Raw genomic sequence first — 17,530 nt, forward strand, 5'->3', positions numbered from 1 at the left:
CATCCATCCATCTATCCATTTCTCCATCCATTCAACCAACATTAATCTATCATTCATGATGAGCCAGGCAAAATGCCCCTTGCAAAGGAATGCCCACAGCGCTGATGCTATTAGCCTATGCCTGGCAGAGCCCTTTTGTCTTCCCAGGAAATAGGGATCACTGGTGAAGCAAATGTAAGAGTTGGCTGAGTTGTCCTCCTCTCTACCTGGGAGCCACACCCAAAGGAGGGGCCTCCACCCCCACCCAAGGAAAGCAGTGTGTTGATAAATATTTTTGGGGCACAACTTCGAAGGCCCCAGTACTTGTGGCTATGAACCACCTTGAGCTCCCCAGCTGGGACCCCTCCTCTATACTTCTGCCCCTTTGGGGAGCCCTGAAGGCTCCATCACAAGCTTCACTGCCATGCCCTTGGGTTGTGACGCCAAAGTGCATGGCAGGTAGGCATCGTGGATGACCTGTCGGACAGTGGCCCGGAAAGTCTTGCTGACAAAGCAGTAGAGGCCAAAGTTGACCGCTGTGTTGAGCATGGCCACCATGTTGGCCACGTCCAAGGCCAGGTGGACCCTCCAGTCCCGGTGGACAGGGGCCACATACATGTGGTAGAGCATGACGGAGACCCGGGGTGCCCACAGGAGGGTGAATAGCGTGGTGACGCCCAGGAGGATGGCCGTGCTCTTGCCTACCCGCGGTTGGCTCGTCCTCCGTAGCCGGTGGATGATGGCTGAGTTGGTGACCAGGAACACGCCACAGGGGATGAAATAGACAGTGAGGCAGTGAGCCCACTTGAGGACCTCATCCATCGTGCTGGGTGGGTCGGCATCTCTCCACACATCCAGCCACCAGTAGAAGGGGATGCCTGTCAACAGGGCAGCACTGAGGACAGCAGCAATGGCCCGGCGGGTACGGCCTGGGGACGAGGATGCCCGGTGGTGCAAGGGGTGGCACAAGGCGCTGTAGCGGTCAACCGTGAGCAGGATGGCAATCCAGACCGAGGCGTGGTTGGCAGCAAACTCCAGGATGTTGGCTGTGCGCACCACAGCCTGGGGCACCTGGCGGGCCAGCACGGCTCCCTGCAGGAGAAAGCCTGCGAACACGATGACCACCTGGGTGATGATATCTGAGGCCGTGAGTGCCAGAAGGTAGTAGTAGGAGGGCTTCCTGGTCCTGGTGGCAAGGCGGGCCAGGGCCACCGCGGTCAGCAGGCTGACTGATGGCAGCCGAGGTCAGGGAGGGGAGAGGCACAGGCATCAGAAGAGAGCTCCGACTGCTTTCCAAGGTGTCACTGTTGCCCCTCCCCACCTGCGTGTGTGAAGCTGTGCTGGCTTTTCCTTTTCCTCCTTCCAGATCCTTCTGAACCCCCACTTTGCCCATAAGGTAATCCAGGCCAGCTGTGCCCTGTCCATCCACTGCAAGCCACTGGCTGCACCCCTGTTACACACAGGTAAGTATACACGGCAGGGTGTCCTCAGAAGCCACCTGTCCTGGCCGTGTGTGGTGGCTCACACCTGTAATTCCAGCACCTTGGGAGGCCAAGGCAGGCGGATCACCTGAGGTCAGGAGTTCGAGACCAGCCTGGCCAAATGGTGAAATCTCATCTCTATTAAAAAATATGAAAATTAGCTGGGTGTGGTGGCACACACCTGTAATCAGGAGGTTGAGGCAGGGGAATCACTTGAACCGGGGAAGTGGAGGCTGCAGTGAGCAGAGATCATGCCACTGCACTCCAGCCTGGGTGACAGAGTGAGACTCCATCTCAAAAAAAAAATAAGCCACCTGTCCTATGGCATTGCCCTCCAAGTCCTTTTTAGGTTTTCTGTTTCCTCCAGAATGGAGGCGTCCCTGGACACAGGCACATGGGTTTAGCTATCTGACTTGGGGAAATCCCCAGGGCTGAGGCCATCCATCCTCCTGGTACCCACACACCTACCTCCGCCCCAAGCTCTGCTCTCTGAAGGCATGGGCAACGCAGGGAGCTTTGTACTGAGCTGAGTCAGTTCCTATGTGAATTTCATTGCCTAGGAGAGTGCTCAGTGCTGGGGAAGGCTTGGGCTTAGCTGTGAGCACCCCAAATCCTAGTGCCTCACTTTTATTCCCCTCCAGTGACCCAGAACACCCTCATGGCAAGGAAAGACCAGGGGTCTATGATCCAGGGCCTCAAGGGTCAGCACAGAGGACTGGCACCCACTGAAGGAGTATCCCCATTTCTGGCCAAGCCCAAGTCCCCAGACCCCAGCTCCCCACTCACCAGGCAGCCCTAGCCCCAGCAGGACACTGTAGTAGATGACGGGGATGACGCCAGCCACACATGGGGACCTCTCTGGGATCTCTGGCCAGTGGCTTTCAAACTCCTGGCTCAGCCCACTGCCATTGGGTGTGGGCAGCAGGGTCACTCGTGGCTGGCCAGCTAGGAGGGGTGGATGGGCAGAGTCAGAGCCTCTGGTCTCTTTGTTTTTCTTTTCTTTTCTTTTTTCCTTCCTTCCTTCCTTCCTTCCTTCTTCCTTCCTTCCTTCCTTCCTTTCTTTCTTTCTTTCTTTCGCAGAAAATTTAATAGACAAAAAAAGCAGAAAGAGAAAAGGCTTCCTCATGCTGAGAGAGCGGTTGCCCAAGAGAGGGTCTCTGCCTCTGGTCTATTTCTAACCTGGCTGGGCAGCAGCCCTGCCCTGACCTGGGGTCTTTCTAGTCACCCTGCTCTGTGCAGACCCTCTAGTCAGGCCCAGCCGAGTTCAATGTCTGTTGCTGTGAGAATTCTTGCCAAGACCACCCTCACCCCCACCCCACGTCACCCCACTCCCTCAGTGGCCCGGTCCCGCATTGATGGGAAGTCCCTGGTAGCACAGTCTGCTGCCACAGAGACCACTGCCCCCCAGTGGGTCCTCACCCTACAGCACGGGCTCTGAAACAGGATCACGGGGGTCTTGTGGAGACGCAGGCTCCTGGGCCTCCTCCAAGCGGGCTGAGCCGTAGGGTCTGAATCAGGCTGCAGCAGCTTGTAATCAGCATCCTGGCAATTCCGACCCAGGTGACGCCAGCCACGCACCGGGACCTATCTGGGAGGTCCACAGTGGAGGCCCCAGGGCTGCACAGCTCCACTCAACAGCTGCCCTCTCTAAGGAGACTGTTGCTAGGGCTCCTCTTTTCTAAGCTAAAGATACCCTCTTCAGAGGCGAGCACCACTGAAGCTGGAATGGCCCAGGTCTACAGATGGGGAAACTGAGTCCACAGGGCTAAGGTGTCTGGCCTAGGATGAGCACGGTCCGCAGGCTCTGGCCCCTGTTCCCCTGAAACCACACTGCACATCTCTTTCAGGGTGAACTCCAGCTACTGGTTTCCTGTTGAAGCCGGGGGCTCACTGCTCATTCACTGTCAGCTTTGGCCTCCGATCTCCACCCTCCAGGTCCCTAACCCACCTCCTGCTCCCTCCTGCCTTTCTACCTTATTGCCTCCCAGCTCACCCCATTTCAGGATGCCTTACCTGTGTGTCGTCCCATAAGCCCCATGCTGCGGGGCCCTGAGTCCTGGGTCACCTGTGGCTTCTCCTGGGGGGTCCCCGCAGCTCCCTGTCAGCTACGCCCCTCACCCCTCCGCTCTCTAAGTGGTTGTTTGCTCCACGGTCCTTCCCGAGACACTGAGCCTGTTAGTGCAGGGGGCGGGGTGAGGGGAGGAGGAGGAAGGAATCAGTGGGCGGGGGCACAGGGAAAGGAGCTAGAGGAGATGCTGCTGGAGCAAACCGGGGTCCCCTAGGTGCAGAGGCAGGGGGAGGGGAAGGGGTCAGGCTGGGCGGGAGGCTTCAGCTTCAGGAGAGATGGGCTGAGGGTGGCATGGGGTTCACAGGTCTGTCTATGCCTGGGGTAGCAGGAAGCGAGAAGAAGAGGCAGGATGGGAGGATGGGGGTTCTGGGGGGCTGCCTCCCACCTCAGGGCACTCAGTGAGCTGGCCTGGGCTCAGCTGGGATCACACCCTGGACTGAGGACTTTGGGGACTGGCACAAGGACTCGGGGTCCTGACTCTATGAGCATCCAGACTGAGAGGCATTCACACTGTCAGGGAAGAGACAATGACACCGCATGAGGAGTTAGGGGTGTGGTGCCAGGTAGGAGGGTTGAGGCTGCCGAAGACAGAGCTATGATCCCAAGAAGCATAGGGGGCCAGGGGCACAGGGGTCAGTCCTGCAGCGGCCATGTGGGGAAGGTGGAGGCTGCCACCAGGGGCAGGACGGCAGGCAGCCATGCACAGGATGGGGCAGCCTCTGGGAGCAGCCGGACCAGGCTGCCAGCAGCGGGTGCTGGGAAACCGTGGCCCCACAAGCTGTTGTTTTCCTGGTCCTGGTGAAATGGACCATCCTTCAAGAATATCGATCCCTGGCAAATAAACACCAGCCGGTGCCGGCAAGCACTCAGAAGAGGCTGGAATGGTTCCCCCGCCCTAGGGAAGGAGTGGCCAGGGCAGCCCACAAGTGGGCACCCGGGACATGGACACCCAGTGGACGGCCTCTGAAGGACAGCTCAGCCTCCCTGGAATCGCCTCCCATGGCCTGTTCTCTGGGAATGCAGCAGAAAATATGGCAGGGAATATAGGGAGCTTCCCGGCTCTGGGAGTTAGATCCCACCTGTGAGCCTGGAACTCCCAATGCCCAGGCCCACTGGGATACTCACAGCTGATGCCCTGCTGCCCCCTGGTGGCCAGATCCTGACCCTGCAAGCCTGAAAGCCCCATGGTTTGGCCAGGCGCCCTAGGTGGCACAGTGACACTGGAGAGGGGTCTGCCTGCTCAGGACAGGTCCTCTGGTGGAGAGCTGGGACCCCAGCCCCAGAAAAGGCAAGTAGCACAGATGATGCTCCAGGCCACCACCTCCTTGCAGCAGGAGGCTAGGGGTGAGAGGAGGCAGGGCCTCTCTTTAAGGAGCTGCCATGGATGAGGGGGACAAGGAGGGGTCCTGCCAACATTTATCAAGTGCCTACCCTGTCCCTATATTGTGTTTTTAAAATTTTATGTATAGATACAGAAAGAGTTGGGGTCTGTGTTGCCGAGGCTAGTCTGGAACCCCAGGTTGCAAGTACTCCTTGTGCCTTGGCCTCCCAAAGTGCTGGGAGTACAGGTGTGAGCCACCAGGCCCAGCTGACTTTGTTTTTCTGAGGGATGTACATTTGATTGGAAATCTTAAGTATTCTTCAAACAGAGCACAATGGTTTCAGCCAAGGCTCTCGCACAGGCTACGTGGGAAACTAGAGCTCCCTGGATTCGGAGCGAGGAGAGGGAGACAGGGAGGACTGGGGCTACGTTCGCTAATGTGATGGCCCATGCATGTCCTTCCAACAGCTTAGAATCCCACCCACGGAAGGCCTGTTCTGGGAGACAGCTGGATCCACCTGGCAGAAACTGCTGGAGTCCCTGGATGTTCTTCTTCGGAGGTCCCAGCTGCCCCGTGTGACCTGTGATGACCTCAGCCCCTGGAATGGCTGAGACAAGCGTGCCGGCTTTTCTGTGCATGGGACGCCATGGATTTGTCTTCCTCAGTACATGCTTCCATACCCAGGACAGCAGGGATGCCCTACAGGGAAGCGTGGTCCCGCTGGCTCCTTTGCACCCACGGGCAACGTCATAATGATCATCACCAATGATGCTGGGATCCCTGGAAATGTTCAGCTCAGTGGCAGCAGCGACATCATCAGCCAGCACACACCCTGTAGAGAGGCGAAAGGCCCCTTCTTGTTGCCCAGACTGGAGTGCAATGGCACGATCTTGGCTCACTGCAACCTCCACCTCCCGGATTCAAGCCATTCTCCTGCCTCAGTCCCCCAAGTAGCTGGGATTACAGACATGTGCCACCACGCCTGGCTAATTTTGTATTTTTAGTAGAGATGGGGTTTCACCATGTTGATCAGGCTGGTCTCGAATTCCTGACCTCGGGTGATCCACCTACCTTGGCCTCCCAAGTACTGGGATTACAAGCGTGAACCACTACGCCTGGCTGAGAGGCCCCCTTCTTAATGGCAGTGATTCTTTCCCACATGGTGTGGTATCAGTGGCCAGGGTAGGCTGCCAGCCCACGGTGGAAGGGATTCTATCCACTAAGGCTGACACCTCTGAGCCAGCCTGGGCAAGGTGAAAGATTTTGTGAAGACACAGCCGCACACCTGGACGTTTTGGTCTCAAGTCTTCAGTCCAGCCACAGCTACCAGGCCTGAGCACCAGGTGGGTCATTCATTTCCCCGTCTGCACACTTTGCATCCTCACAGCTGCTCTACAAGGAAACTCTAGTTCCCTTCATTTCACACAAGAGGAGACCCAGGATCAGAGAAGTTAAGCAGCTCTGCTAAGGTCACAGAGCTGTGTGTGGCATTGGAATTTGAACTCAGGTTCGTTTCTTCCTCAGAGCTGTTCACTTTTCACTCCCTCCTACAGAGGCAGAGGCCCCTGTAAGCTCAGGTTTCGGGGAGATGGCAGCCAGGGGTCAGCTGGATGACACTTGGATGGGGAACAGTGTGACTGAGGGTGCTGAGCAGGACAGTGGAGGTGCCCATGTCGGGACAGCCTGGCTTCAGGGGGAGCATCCTGCAGGGTGTGAATCACTTCAGGGAAAGATGACAGGGATGACACCAGCCACACACGGGGACCTCTCTGGGATCTCTGGCCAGTGTTTTTCAAACTCCTGGCTCAGCCTGCTGCTGTTGGGTGTGGGCAGAAGAGTCACCTGTGGCTGGCCAGCGAGGAGGGGAAGATTTCTTCTTTCATTTTTGGTATGAGACAGAGTCTCACTCTGTCACCCAGGCTGTGGTGCAGTGGTGTAATCATAGCTCACTGCAGCCTCAAACTCCCAGGGTCAAGCGATCCTCCCTCCTCGGCCTCCCGAGTAGCTGACACTACAGGTGTATGCCACCACGCCCAGCTAATTTTTGTATTTTTTGTAGAGACAGTGTTTCACCATGTTGCCCAGGCTGGTCTCGAACTCCTGGGATCACGCAATCCACCTGCCTTGACCTCCCAAAGTGCTGGGATTACAGGTGTGAGCCACAGCGCCTGGCCAAGGATTCCTTCTTATTTACTTTTTTGTTGTTTGTTTTTTTTGAGACAGTCTTGCTCTGTTGCCCAGGTTGGAGTGCAGGGGTGCAGTCTCAGCTCACTGCAACCTCCACTTCCCAGGTTCAAGCAATTTTCCTGCCTCAGCCTCCCAAGTAGCTTGGATTACAGTCACCTGCCACCACACCTGGCTAATTTTGGTATTGTTAGTAGAGATGGGGGTTTCATCATGTTGCCCAGGCTGAGCTTGAACTCCTGACCTTAAGTGATCCGCCTGCCTCCACTTCCCAAAGTGCTGGGATTACAGGTACGAGCCACCACACCCAGCCTTTATTTACCTTTATGTGCTCCCCTGAATACGCGGTGCATGGAACTTAAAGCCATGATTCCCTGTCCCCAATCCAAGTGGCCCAGTGACTCATGGAACCCTAAGTGAGGGCAGGAGGCACTAGGGATGCAAGGGAGGGTGCCAGGTAGAGGCCAGGCTGAGGGCACCTGGAGCCCACCCTTCTGAGGTGTTATTGCAGTCCAGTGTCTCATCACTTCCTTTGCTGATTCAGAAACTCTTAATTTGGCCCCAAGCTTGCAAGAGTTTTCTGTTGCTTTTATAGTACAAGAGAGTCCTCATCCAAAGGGATTATTTATCACAACTGAAAAACCTTCCCAAAAAGACAGCTTGGAGTTGTGGAAAGAAAAGTCAAGTAGCCAGGTGCAGGGGTTCACACCTGTGGTCCCAGCTACTTGGGAGGCTAAGGCTGGAGGATTGCTTGAGCCCAGGAATTTGAGGCTGCGGTGACCTATGAAAGTGCCGCCACACTCCAGCCTGGGCGAAAGAGTGAGACCCCACCTCTAAGCAAAAAGTCAGAAAAAAGAAGTCAAACGGAACAAAAATAAATCCCGCCTCTGCGGTTCCTGGCCACGAGGCCTCAGACATATGGCTTAGGCTTCCCAGCCCACCTGGGGTGGGAAGTAACACTCCTCTCTAGGATGGTGCTGGCTTGTGAACTCATCAGACTTGCCTTCGAGGAATTATGGAGCTCCCAGAGCCACAGGGCTAAAAAAAAAAAAAAAAAAAAAAAAAAAAAAATGCAGTGCTGCAGATCCTTCATCTCAAAGACTAAGCCTAGCACAGTGGCCCGTGTCTGTAATCCCAGCACTTTGGGAAGCCGAGGCAGGAGGATCACTTGAGGTCAGGAGTTCGAGATCAGCCTGGCCAACATGGTGAAACCCCATCTCTACTAAAAATACAAAAGTTAGCTGGGCATAGTGGTGCACACCTGTAATCCCAGCTACACAGGAGGCTGAGGCAGGAGAATTGCTTGAACCCAGAAGGCGGAGGTTGCGGTGAGCTGAGATCGTGCCATTGCACATCAGCCTGGGCAACAGAATGAGGCTCCATCCCCCCAAAAAAAAAAGACTGCTCAGGGTGAATACCTGGTTTTCTCACTCCCTCCCCAGGACTCCCCCCACACATACACATGCATGTACACACACCACACGCAGGCACGTACCACACACACACGTATCCACAAATATGCATGCACACACACCACACACATGCATGTACACATACACACATAAATACGCACACACACTGCATACACACGTGTGCACATGCATACCACATACACACACATTCCCTCTCTCTCTTTCTCCAGCAATGCTCAGACTAAGAAAATGACAACAGAGCCGGGTGCGGTGGCTCAAGCCTGTAATCCCAGCACTTTGGGAGGCCGAGGCGGGTGGATCACGAGGTCAAGAGATCGAGACCATCCTGGTCAACATGGTGAAACCCCGTCTCTACTAAAAGTACAAAAAATTAGCTGGGCATGGTGGCACGTGCTTGTAATCCCAGCTACTCAGGAGGCTGAGGCAGGAGAATTGCCTAAACCCAGGAGGCGGAGGTTGCGGTGAGCCGAGATCGTGCCATTGCACTCCAGCCTGGGTAACAAAGGCAAAAACTCCGTCTAAAAAAAAAAAAAAAAGAAAATGACAACAGAGAATGACTCTGTGGACAGCCGGTTTCTAAATCATTCAAGGAGGGCCAGGGATAAGGGAGGTTAGAAATAATGGGAGGTGGGGCCTCTTGGAGATGGGGAGTCAGAGGTGACTCTCCTGGGTCTTCTTGATGATCCAAGGCCTCCCAGTTTCCTTCACACTTGAAATGCCACCAATCTAACTCTAGTAGGTAGAGCCTGTCTTGGGGTGCTTATAACAATTGTCTGGGAGTGCACAGAACATACAGCCAGCCAGACCCTGCCCCTGAAAATTCTGGTTCCTCAGTGAAGCATGGGAGATTCTAATGTAGGTGGCACCCTTCAAAAATGACTGATACAAAATTAGCTGGGCATGGTGGCACTGCCTGTGTCCCAGCTTCTTGGGAGGCTGAGGCAGGAAGATCACCTGGGCCTAGGTGATGCTATGATTGCGTCGCTGCACCCCAGCCTTGATGTCTGAGAGACTCTGCCTCTAGAAAAACAAAAGAAAGAATGACGGATGCAGAGGCTCGGGGAGGCTGGAGTTGAGAGGCAGAAACATCGAATGACAGTCTTTGAGCGAGTTTTCTGAGTAATGGGCTCTCTTATTATCAATAGCATTCCTGTTGAAGGCACCGTGCTTGGAAGCTGGGATGCCCTCAGGGCCCAGGCTGCCTGCTACATGGAGACTCGGACTCGCTGGGTTGAGCCAGGACATGGCACAGCCCATGGGAAGGGCAGGCCGGCAGCCAGTGGGCAAGGGATAGTGGACTTGGATGAGGGGAGCCAGGCATGACAGTCAGGGCAGCCGGAGGGGTTTCCGCTGGGCTGGAGAGAGCCCCAACTCTGCCAGCCCGGACGAAGCAGATGCCAGACCCAGTTCCTGCTCTCTCTGCAGCTCCAGAGAGGAGGTGGAGCTGTTGGATCTCTCTGTGCCAGCCAGAGGCAGAAATCAATGCATTGAGCTGGTTCCTGGGATCCAGAGAGCCAGGGAGAGGAAGATTCAATTCACCCCCAACCCAGAGCCTTGCCTCAGAGTCAGAGCCCTTGGGAGCCACCCACTTCAGTTAGTCAGGCTCAAAGGAGTCCCTCCCATGAAGAGCTGGGGCAGACCCTGCTGGCTCTCTACAAAGGTGAGGACTCAACAGCATGCCACCCTACACACACACACACACACACACACACACACACACACACGCTTCCGCTGAGCTCCAGACCTCACTTTCCTCTCTTGCCTTGGTTTTTAGAAGAGCGCTCCTCTGCACTAACCCAACTAAGCCTGCAACCTAACCCCCTGCCTCAGTTTCCCTACAGTGGGAGTGAGACAGTAGGTCTGTGGCATGCCTCCTTGGAAGTCTGGGAAAGGAAAAGTTACAGTTGGAAATTAGACAGAAGCTGGTAAAAGCAGCCTTCCAAGGTGAACCCAGAGACCTGAGGCCACCTGGGGAAGGAGAATTGAAGCCAGGAAGTAGCGGGGCAGACAGCGAGCACCCTTGGGCTGGCTGGAGCTCATAACTGGAGGGTGGCCAGCCCCACTCTGTGTAGGGGTCGCCCATGCAGTGGTGCACGGGGCAGGGTGCATCTGCTCTATGCCCAGCCCTGCCACTGTGACTCTGCTTGCCCCTGGAGTAGGTGACAGTCACAGTCCTCACAGAGCTTTCCTGCTGGCCCTCCCACAGCACACCAAATAATATGAAACTGACACCAGTTACCTATGGGCCCCTATTTAGGAGACTCCTGAGCTCTCTGAGGAGCCACCCCCCCAACATGGGAGTGGGGGAGGGGTGGGAGCCTCCGCGGCCTCTCCTCTCCTCTTCCAGGCCCTTCCTTTGCAGCCGGCTCACCATGGCGCTCCAGCCACGAGGCTGCCAAGTGCGCTCCGTGCCAGGGCCGAGGCCTGGGGTTGGGGGAGGGAACTGGGGACCCTAGGGCCAGTGGCTGCCAGTGGCCCTGGAGCCCTTCGCCTATTCTTCAGAGAGCCCGAAACTTTCCAGGGAGAAGCACCGCTAGCCCTGCTGGGTGGTACGGAGACTGGGGGAGGACGGCTCCGGATCTGTTCCCCTTGGGGGCCCATGGGCAGCACAATAGCCCCTGGGGCTGCCACTCTCTGGCTTAAGTGGTTGCCTGGGCAACAGCTGGGGCCAGTTTCCACCAATCCATGGAGGAGGCTGAGTGGGGGAGGGAGGCCAGGCAGGAAGGGGGTGCCGTCCCCTTGTGCTGGATCCTATATAAGGAAGAGGGATGTGAGCGGAGTGGTCTGGGCTTCACCGTCCCTCCAGTGGACTTGGGGGCGGAGCACAAAGATGCCTAGGATAGGCTACTCCAAGCCTGGGTCCTGGGGCAGCTTCTGGGCCATGCTGACCTTGGTGGGCCTGGTCACCCGTGCAGGTGAGCGCGCAGTGGGCCAGGTGCGGGCAGGGTGGAGCGGCTGGATGTCCAGCACTGGCTACATGCAGCCGGCCGGGAGGGGGCGGTGTCCAGCTGCTGGGAGAGCACCGGGTGGACCGGACAGCTCCATAGGCTCATCTCTGAAGGAAGGAGGGGCCGGGCAGGCAGGCGGGGAGAGTCTTAAGGACGGGAGGACCCTCCATTGCCCATTGTCCTGGGCAGAGGCTGAATAGGGACGCCATCAGCATTCAGGCCCTTCAGAGTGACAGCCGGGGGAGGCAGGGCTGGGAAACTCACCACCCGCTTCTCTCTCACCCTCCCTTTCTCCCTTGGCCCCTGTCTCTCACGCACAGATGGCTCTGCTCCTGTGTGAGCCATCTCTCCCGTGTGTACCACGGGCCTGTGTGTGCTGTGCGTGCTCGTGTGGCCCAGCCCCTCTGCTGCTATCAGGCCCCCGCTTGCTTCACTCTGCAAGGCTCCCCTCACTGTTCTCAGCTTGGGAAAGCTGCTGACAGTTTCTGTAAGTGAGTGCATGTCCCCATCTGACTGTCAGGGCACCCCCTGGAGCATGAGAGAAGGGGCTGCCTGGGCAGCCTCGATGCTCTGTTACCCAGGGAGTCCTATTCCAGCACCAGCTGGCCCTCGCACTTTCTCCCGTCCCCTGCTGGCCACCCACAGAAAGTGGGTTTCTGTCTCGAATCAGGACCCAAAAGGGCGGGGTTGGGCCTAGAAAACAGCTTCCCTTCCACACCTGCAGCCTCATCTCACACCCGCCCCCTTCTCCTGCCACTGCTCTGGCCTCCCTAACCCTCCCTCTGCTCCCAGCACACCAAGCCCATTCCCTTGGAGGGCCTTCGCAGGGCTGGATCCTTGCCTTGACACTGGTCCCTGGCTGGCTCCTTACAACTGGCATGCTTATTGTACGAACCTCACCTGTCTGATATGTCCATTTGTGCTTTTATGAGCATAAGAACTTGGCTTGCTCTGTCCACTGCCATATCCCAAGCTCCTAGGAGAATGTCTAGCATATAATAAGTGCTCAATAAATATTTATTAGTGAATGCACCACTTCTGACTACTGCTCCAAGAGATTAGACGGACAATTCTTTAGGAGGTAAGAAAGGTGGTACCACGAGTTCCCTCCACCCTTGCCTGGGGGTCTGGCAGCATGCAGATGAGTTCCGGGCGTGGTATCCCAAACCTAAGCACAACCTCTCCCTGCCTGAATCACCCCTTCCAAGAGCCTCCTCTTGGGGTTTGCATCAGCATGACCCTCCCACCCGGGATGTGTTTGTGCACAGACGCATCCACGCACCTCATGGGCATGGTGTGCACACACAGCCTGCCTAGGCCCCTTGCCCTCTGCTCACATCCATGCCGGTGTCTCTGGCTGGTCCCTCTGCACCGCTGACTGAGGCCCGGGGCCTGGGTGCCTTCTCAGGCAGCTGCATTCCTTCCTGCTGCAGCCCAGAGAGCCGATGTTGGCGGGGAGGCGGCTGGCACCTCCATCAACCACTCCCAGGTGGTGCTCCAGCGCTTGCAGGAGCTGCTGCGACACGGCAACGCCAGCGACGTGGTTCTGCGGGTGCAGGCTGCAGGCACCGACGAGGTCCGGGTCTTCCACGCCCACCGCCTGCTGCTGGGCCTGCACAGCGAGCTGTTCCGGGAACTGCTGAGTAACCAGAGTGAGGCGGCACTGCAGGAACCGAGGGACTGCGCCGCTGTCTTCGACAAGTTCATCAGGTGGGGATGGGGAAGACCGGGGGAGGCTTCATTCCTCCCTCAGCCCCCGGAGCCTCCACCTACAGGGTTGAGGAAGCCCAGGCCCTTAGATCTTGTAAGGTCCATTTCCCCGGACATCACTGGGATGACAGTGCCCCCCGCATCCCTCCTTCCACCACACAGCTCCCTGTCTTTGCCCACGTCATCTGTGAAGTTTGATGTCACTTCCAGTTCCTGGTAACCCCCCTCAAAGCTGTTTCCAAACAGGGCCATGGGAGAGCTTTGTAAAACCACAGTTTTAGGGCTGGGCATGGTGGCTCACACCTGTAATCCCAGCACTTTCGGAGGCTGAGGCCCGGATCACCTGAGGTCGGGAGTTCAAAACCAGCCTGACCAACATGGAGAAACTCCGTCTCTACTAAAAATACAAAATTAGCGTTTTGGGGCCAGGCACTTGCAATCCCAGCATTTTGGGAGGCCAAGGCAGGCAGATCACTTGAGGTCAGGAGTTCGAGACCAGCCTGGTCAACATAGCGAAACTCAGTCTCTATTAAAAATATAGGAAATTAGCTGGGTATGGTGGCACTCGACTGTAATCCCAGCTATTTGGGAGGCTAAGGCAGGAGAATCACTTGAATCCCAGAGGCAGAGTTTGCAGTGAGCTGAGATCATGCCACTGCACCCCGGGCGGCAGAACAAGACTCTGTCTTAAAAACAAAACAAACAAAAACAAACAAAAAAACTACAGTTTCATGGGCCCCAATCTGGATCGTCAGTTTCAGGCGTAGGGTTAGGGTCAGCAATCATTTTTTATTGTATTTTATTTATTAACTTTTTATTTTCCTAAATGTTCCATTATGGAGGAATTTTTATTATTTATTTTAAAGCATCCCTATGGTTTTGGTGTTTGGCCAAGTTTCGAACCACAGGGCTAGGGAGCTGAAAAGTTAGCCGCTCTCTCCACTTCCTGCCTCCTGCCAGGGTGTTGCACAGGGCATGCCATTCACGCTAGTGTCTACGAAAGTCTGTTCTAATGGCTCAGATGAGATGGTTGCAGAACTCCAGACATTGCTTCCAAGTTCCAGGCAACAAGAAGGGGGATCAGACAGAAAGGCACAAAGAGTCTTCCTGTTCCCCTGAATCAGTTGCATTTAACCAGCCTTCCCACAAATCCCATTACTGTGCCCATAGACCAGAAGTTAGTCACATGACCATGCCCAGTATCAGGGAACCTGGGAAATGTAGTCTTTAATTCCCAGAGGCAATCACGCAGGGGAAAGGGGAGAAAAGGATGCTGGGGAAGATGGCTGGCAGTGGCTGCCACGCTCCCATAAAGGCAAGTGAGGTGCCGTGTGCCAGTGGGGACTGGCCCAGGAAGAGGAAGCAGGGGGACAGCGGCAGATGAAATGAGAGGGAGAGATGGTCCCCAAAAGTGATGATCAACAGAGGGAGAGGAAAAGGAAAGGTGAGGCTGCAAAAAAGAAACGGGGCGGACACCTATAATCCCAGCACTTTGGGAGGCCAAGGTGGGAGAACTGCTCAAGTCCAGGAGTTTGAGACCAAGGTGGACAACACAGGGAGACCTCATCTCAAAAAAAAAAAAAAAAAAGGCCGGAGTGTAGTAATGTGATGATCATAGTTCACCGCAGCCTTGAACTCCTGGGCTGAAGCTATCTTCCCGCCTCAGTCTCCCAAGCAGCTGGGACTACAAGTATGCACCACCACGCATAACTAATGTTTTAACTTTTTTTTTTTTTTTTTAAGAGATAGGGTCTTGCTATGTTGCCCAAGCTGGTCTTGAAATCCTGGCCTCAAGCAATCCTCCCATCTTGACTGTTTAAAGTGCTGGGATTCCAGGTGTGAGCCACTGACTCACACCTGGCCGGTAGCAAGATTCTTTATTCTCTTCCGGTTGTCACAATGACCCTGAGGGGTGTGTGCCACTCCCCTTTTTCCTAGAGGATTGATTAGCCTAAGGGTCATTGAAGTTAAGTGGCTTGCCCACACTCTCGGCAAGGAGGAGGCAGGTCATGGATCCTGTCCAGACTGTAAACCCCAGTGGCAGGAGCCACGTCCCTTTTGTTCCAGTCTAGAGCTGCTCGCCTAATAGAGGCAGTCAATGCGGCAATTCCTCCATCACAGCAGAAACGGAAAGAAGGGCCTGTAAAGTAAGAATGGCCTAGAAGGGTCCCTGAAAGGAAAAGACGGGAAGCCTTAGGGTGGGGCTTCCACTGTGTTTGCACCCGGACCACGAAGCTCCAACTGCAGGCCGGGTCCCCTGTGGACTCAGAAAACCTGTACTGGGAGGTGCGTGCCGCTCTGACCCCGCCCCACCTCTGTCTCTCCCGCAGGTACCTGTACTGCGGGGAGCTGACTGTGCTGCTGGCCCAGGCCATCCCCCTGCACCGGCTGGCCACCAAGTACGGCGTGGCCTCCCTACAGCGCGGCGTGGCCGACTACATGCGCGCGCACCTGGCGGGCGGCGTGGGCCCGGCGGTGGGCTGGTACCACTACGCTGTGGGCACCGGGGACGAGGCCCTGCGCGAGAGCTGCCTGCAGTTCCTCGCCTGGAACCTGTCGGCCGTGGCGGCCAGCGCCGAGTGGGGCGCCGTGAGCCCCGAGCTGCTGTGGCAGCTCCTGCAGCGCTCGGACCTGGTGCTGCAGGACGAGCTGGAGCTGTTCCACGCGCTGGAGGCCTGGCTGGGGCGCGCGCGGCCGCCCCCAGCCGTGGCCGAGCGAGCGCTGCGCGCCATCCGCTACCCGATGATCCCCCCGGCACAGCTGTTCCAGCTGCAGGCGCGCTCAGCCGCCCTGGCGCGCCACGGCCCCGCGGTGGCCGACCTCCTGCTGCAGGCCTACCAGTTCCACGCCGCGTCGCCGCTGCACTACGCCAAGTTTTTCGACGTCAACGGCAGCGCCTTCCTGCCCCGCAACTACCTCGCGCCCGCCTGGGGCGCCCCGTGGGTCATCAACAACCCGGCCCGCGACGACCGCAGCACCAGCTTCCAGACGCAGCTGGGCCCGAGCGGCCACGACGCGGGCCGCCGGGTCACCTGGAACGTGCTCTTCTCGCCGCGCTGGCTGCCCGTCAGCCTGCGCCCCGTTTACGCCGACGCCGCGGGCACAGCGCTGCCCGCCGCGCGCCCCGAGGACGGCCGACCGCGGCTGGTGGTGACGCCGGCCAGCAGCGGCGGCGACGCGGCGGGCGTGAGCTTCCAGAAGACCGTGCTGGTGGGGGCTCGCCAGCAGGGCCGCCTGGTGGTCCGCCACGCCTACAGCTTCCACCAGAGCAGCGAGGAAGCTGGCGACTTCCTAGCGCACGCCGACCTGCAGCGGCGCAACTCGGAGTACCTGGTGGAGAACGCCCTGCACCTGCACCTTATTGTCAAACCCGTGTACCATACCCTTATCCGGACCCCCAAGTAACCTCGGGGTCGGGGAATAAAGGCCTGGCTTAGGTGGTCCCTGTGGATCTGGGAAGGGCGAGGCGAACGTGGAGGTGACAACAAGGCTGCTCCCCTGGATGACCAGGTGCAGGTCCCATGGATGGCCAGGTGAGGCTGCCTTCGGGCCGGAGTGGCCTCCAGGTGAGGTGTGGTAGGCAAGATGGCTGGTTTCAAGAGCTGATTTCACGGCTGACTTGAAGGAATGTTCTCTGTCCCGAATAAACCGATGCTCAGAGTAGTAAGGGGATGATTGAACCACTCAGTTTCTGGGTAAAAACCGCCCGGAGGGCCCCACAGTCAGGGGGTTTAGGGGCTTCACTGCCCTTTGTTGAGCTTTTCTCCAGCCCAGACACAGAACCAGGGCAGGTAAAAGCATCCACGTGGTCACAGCAACCCACCTGCCTGGGAGTCGAGGAGCACCGCGTTCCCCTTGCGGGAGTTTCCTCACCTTGAAGCTGAAGGACTTGGCAGTTTCTGAGCCCTGACCTCGAGGGGCAACCCCCTCATCCGGGTTGTGAGGCTTTCTGGCACCTGGGCCACCCCAGACCCTGACCTCTCCTGGGAGGGTGGCTGGGCAGGTGTGAAGTCCTGTGGGATGGGGCATAATGGACCTTGCTAGCCCCGCCCTGGGGAGAGGCCTTAAGATCTAGAGAAAAAACCCTCTCCACCAGGTATTTGTAGGGTTGTGCTACACAGTGAGTGAGCCAGGGAGAGATGGGGACTGGGAGGAGGGGGATGGCGTCCTGTCGCCCAGGCTGGAGTGCAGTGGTGTGATCTCAGCTCGCTGCAACCTTCACCTCCGAGGTTCAAGAGATTCTCCTGCCTCAGCCTCCTAAGTAGCTGGGATGATAGGCACCTGACACCATGCCCAGCTAATTTTTTGTATTTTTAGTAGAGATGGTGTTTCACGGTGTTAGCCAGGTTGGTCTCGACCTCATGACCTTGTGATCCACCTGCCTTGGCCTCCCAAAGTGCTGAGA

At 56.9% G+C, this 17,530-nt stretch overlaps 2 protein-coding genes across 2 annotated transcripts; one reads left to right on the forward strand and one right to left on the reverse strand.

Annotated features, from left to right (window-relative positions):
- GPR142 (G protein-coupled receptor 142) lies at positions 1-4,714 on the reverse strand. Its single transcript, XM_032241180.1, has 5 exons — positions 4,642-4,714; positions 4,040-4,167; positions 3,474-3,558; positions 2,247-2,405; positions 1-1,208 (listed from the first exon to the last, which is right to left on the reverse strand). Exons 1-5 carry the CDS (start codon positions 4,712-4,714, stop codon positions 349-351), a joined length of 1,305 nt encoding a protein of 434 aa, XP_032097071.1. The 3' UTR covers positions 1-348.
- A 5,443-nt stretch (positions 4,715-10,157) lies between these two features.
- On the forward strand, positions 10,158-16,797 carry BTBD17 (BTB domain containing 17). Its single transcript, XM_032241831.1, has 3 exons — positions 10,158-11,382; positions 12,849-13,125; positions 15,456-16,797. Exons 1-3 carry the CDS (start codon positions 11,067-11,069, stop codon positions 16,528-16,530), a joined length of 1,668 nt encoding a protein of 555 aa, XP_032097722.1. The 5' UTR covers positions 10,158-11,066; the 3' UTR covers positions 16,531-16,797.
- Positions 16,798-17,530: the final 733 nt, after the last annotated feature.

The sequence above is a fragment of the Sapajus apella genome, unplaced genomic scaffold (assembly GCF_009761245.1).
Source record: "Sapajus apella isolate SASKATOON/1434 unplaced genomic scaffold, GSC_monkey_1.0 scaffold48, whole genome shotgun sequence".
NCBI classification, from domain to species: domain Eukaryota; kingdom Metazoa; phylum Chordata; class Mammalia; order Primates; family Cebidae; genus Sapajus; species Sapajus apella.

Excerpts from the sequence above, each read along its gene's own strand:
- GPR142 (XM_032241180.1), bottom strand. The coding sequence starts at position 4,714 with ATGGGGCTTTCAGGCTTGCAGGGTCAGGATCTGGCCACCAGGGGGCAG. Across the intron at positions 3,559-4,039 it reads TCATTGTCTCTTCCCTGACA|GGAGCTGCGGGGACCCCCCA; the intron begins GTGTGAATGCCT and ends CGTAGCTGACAG. Across the intron at positions 1,209-2,246 it reads GCTGGGGCTAGGGCTGCCTG|TCAGCCTGCTGACCGCGGTG; the intron begins GTGAGTGGGGAG and ends GGCTGCCATCAG.
- BTBD17 (XM_032241831.1), top strand. The coding sequence starts at position 11,067 with ATGGGCAGCACAATAGCCCCTGGGGCTGCCACTCTCTGGCTTAAGTGG. Across the intron at positions 11,383-12,848 it reads GGGCCTGGTCACCCGTGCAG|CCCAGAGAGCCGATGTTGGC; the intron begins GTGAGCGCGCAG and ends TTCCTGCTGCAG. Across the intron at positions 13,126-15,455 it reads GTCTTCGACAAGTTCATCAG|GTACCTGTACTGCGGGGAGC; the intron begins GTGGGGATGGGG and ends TCTCTCCCGCAG.